Here is a 2500-nt window from a genome sequence, read left to right on the forward strand (position 1 = left end):
CCCCCCCCCCCCGCCCCGCTCTCTCTCTCTCTCTGCTCTCTTGCTCCACCCCCTTCTCTCTCTCCTCTCTCTCTCTCTCTCTCTCTCTCTCCCTCTCTGCTCTCTCTCTCCACCCCCCACTCAATCTCCCCCACCCCCACCCCCACCCCCAAACCTGAAGGGCATGGAGGAGTCAGCTCATAAAAGCGCTACTGTTGTAATCATATCTTCTCCCTCCCTCTTCTCTACACTGATATGTTTGGGGTGGGTGGGAGAGGGGGAGGGGGGGGGTATGAATGAGGTGACTCTCCTCTGTGAGGTGGTGGCCATGTACCTGTTCTTACTAACGACGCTTATGTCATCAAGGCTGTCGTGAAAGAGCTCTCCGTCCGTGATGCTTTACTGTGCTGCACTCTTCTCGTTCCCTTGCTGCCTTATAAAAATAACCACTCCAGCTGCGGCTTCTGCACGTCATCTAAACACACACTGGAATACTCCAAGGGAAGTGATGTCGGTACCATTTCGCTTTCAAGCTTGCATGACATTCATTAAAGGCAGCAGTTAATATCAACAGAGCTTTAAGTAGTTGACCCTTTAAAATAGATTTGCATTACATTTACCTACATTACCTAAGGCAACCTCCAATGCAGTACAGGTATATGTTTACATCACTGTGTGTGTGTGTGTGTGTGTGTGTGTGTGTGTGTGTGTCTGTGTGTGTCTCTGTGTGTGTGTGTGAGTGTCTGTGTGTGTGTGTGTGTCTGTTTGTGTGTGTCGGGGTGTGTGTGTGTGTGAGTGTGTCTGTGTGTGTGTGTGTGTGTGTGTGTGTGAGTGTGAGTGTGTGTGTGTGTGTGTGAGTGTGTGTGTGTGTGTGTGTGTGTGTGTGTGTGTGTGTGTGTGTGTGAGTCCTGAGTGTGGTTCCTTACATGAGTGGACCTGGTGGGACCTTGCCAGCACGGTTCTCCTCGGTCGTACTTCATGACACCATACAGGTCTTCTGGAGGTCCATCCCAGGCATCCCATTTCCTATGCATACACACACACACACACACACACACACAGACACACACACCCACACACACACATAGAGACACACACACACACATATAGAGACACACACACACACACACACACACACATAGAGACACACAACACACACACACACACACACACACACACACACACACACACACACACACACACACACACACATAGAGACACACAAACAAACAAAATATTAAAACAGCAACATATACAGAGATGCATTTATGAGACCCCTCTGTCTCTGCGGTGGCTTCAGCTTAAACTTAATGGCACCTCTTCCTGAATATGAAGATGAAGATGACCCTGACGCAAGCATGGTGCTGCATTTCAAACTGCACTTTGATCCAGCGACTAAAAGAATCCTTCGTCACCGCTGTAGTCTACTAAACATACTAATGAGGGGAATGCCAGACGAGGCGACGATGACTCATTTCAAATAGACTCAGTCAAGGTGAAGGCAGCCTCTAATCACTGCTGAATGTAAAGCGGTGAAGGCAGCCTCTAATCACTGCTGCATGTAAAGGCACTGAAGGCAGCCTCTAATCACTGCTGAATGTGAGGCACTGAAGGCAGCCTCTAATCACTGCTGAAGGTAAGGCACTCAAGGCAGCCTCTAATCACTGCTGAATGTAAAGCGGTGAAGGCAGCCTCTAATCACTGCTGAATGTGAGGCACTGAAGGCAGCCTCTAATCACTGCTGAAGGTAAGGCACTCAAGGCAGCCTCTAATCACTGCTGAATGTAAAGCGGTGAAGGCAGCCTCTAATCACTGCTGAATGTAAAGCGGTGAAGGCAGCTCTCTCTTTTCAAGGTCTCTCTTTTCAAGGGTGTACTTGTGTTTGAGTGTGTGTGTGTGTGTGTGTGTGTGTGTGTGTGTGTGTGTGTGTCTGGGTGTGTGTGTGTGTGCCGGTGTGTGTGTCTGGTGAAATGACATGGGAGAACTAGTAACTAACTCATTTAATAACTAGTGTCTGCAGGACAACAGGTTGCAGATATTTCTGACCAAAGATATCTCTTTGAGTGTGCATTTCAGTGTGTGTATTGGTGTGTATGTCTATGTTGCAGTGTGTGTGTGATGGTGTGTATATCTCAATGTTTCAGTGTGTGTTCCTGTGTATTTGTGTGTGTGTGTGTGTGTGTCTGTGTGTGTGTGTGTGTGTCTGTGTGTGTGTGTGTGTGTGTGTGTGTCTGTGTGTGTGTGTGTGTGTCTGTGTGTGTGTGTGTGTGTCTGTGTGTGTGTGTGTGTGTGTGTGTGTGTGTGTGTGTGTGTGTGTGTGTGTGTGTGTGTGTGTGTGTGTGTCTGTCTCTGTGTGTGTGTGTGCTTTAGGCAGGAGAGGTGCAGACTCGCAGGGTTCTTTGTTAGCTCCCGCCATTGGCACCGAGCCGCGGCAAAATATTAATTAGCATTAGTCAGAGTTAATTCTGCGTGCCGCCGCCGCGGAGAGGGCAGGCCAACACACCACTGAACTCCATCCCAA

General features: G+C 48.8%; 1 protein-coding gene across 1 annotated transcript in view; it reads right to left on the minus strand.

The window, feature by feature from the left end:
- The window catches only part of LOC105903068 (glucosidase 2 subunit beta-like), a 165326-nt gene that overhangs the window by 3617 nt on the left and 159209 nt on the right, over positions 1-2500 (minus strand). Inside the window, exon 13 of the mRNA XM_031585570.2 lies at positions 906-1005. Coding sequence (XP_031441430.1) covers positions 906-1005 — 100 coding nt within the window. The remainder of the gene's footprint in view (positions 1-905; positions 1006-2500) is intronic.

This window comes from Clupea harengus, chromosome 18 (genome assembly GCF_900700415.2).
Source record: "Clupea harengus chromosome 18, Ch_v2.0.2, whole genome shotgun sequence".
NCBI lineage: Eukaryota > Metazoa > Chordata > Actinopteri > Clupeiformes > Clupeidae > Clupea > Clupea harengus.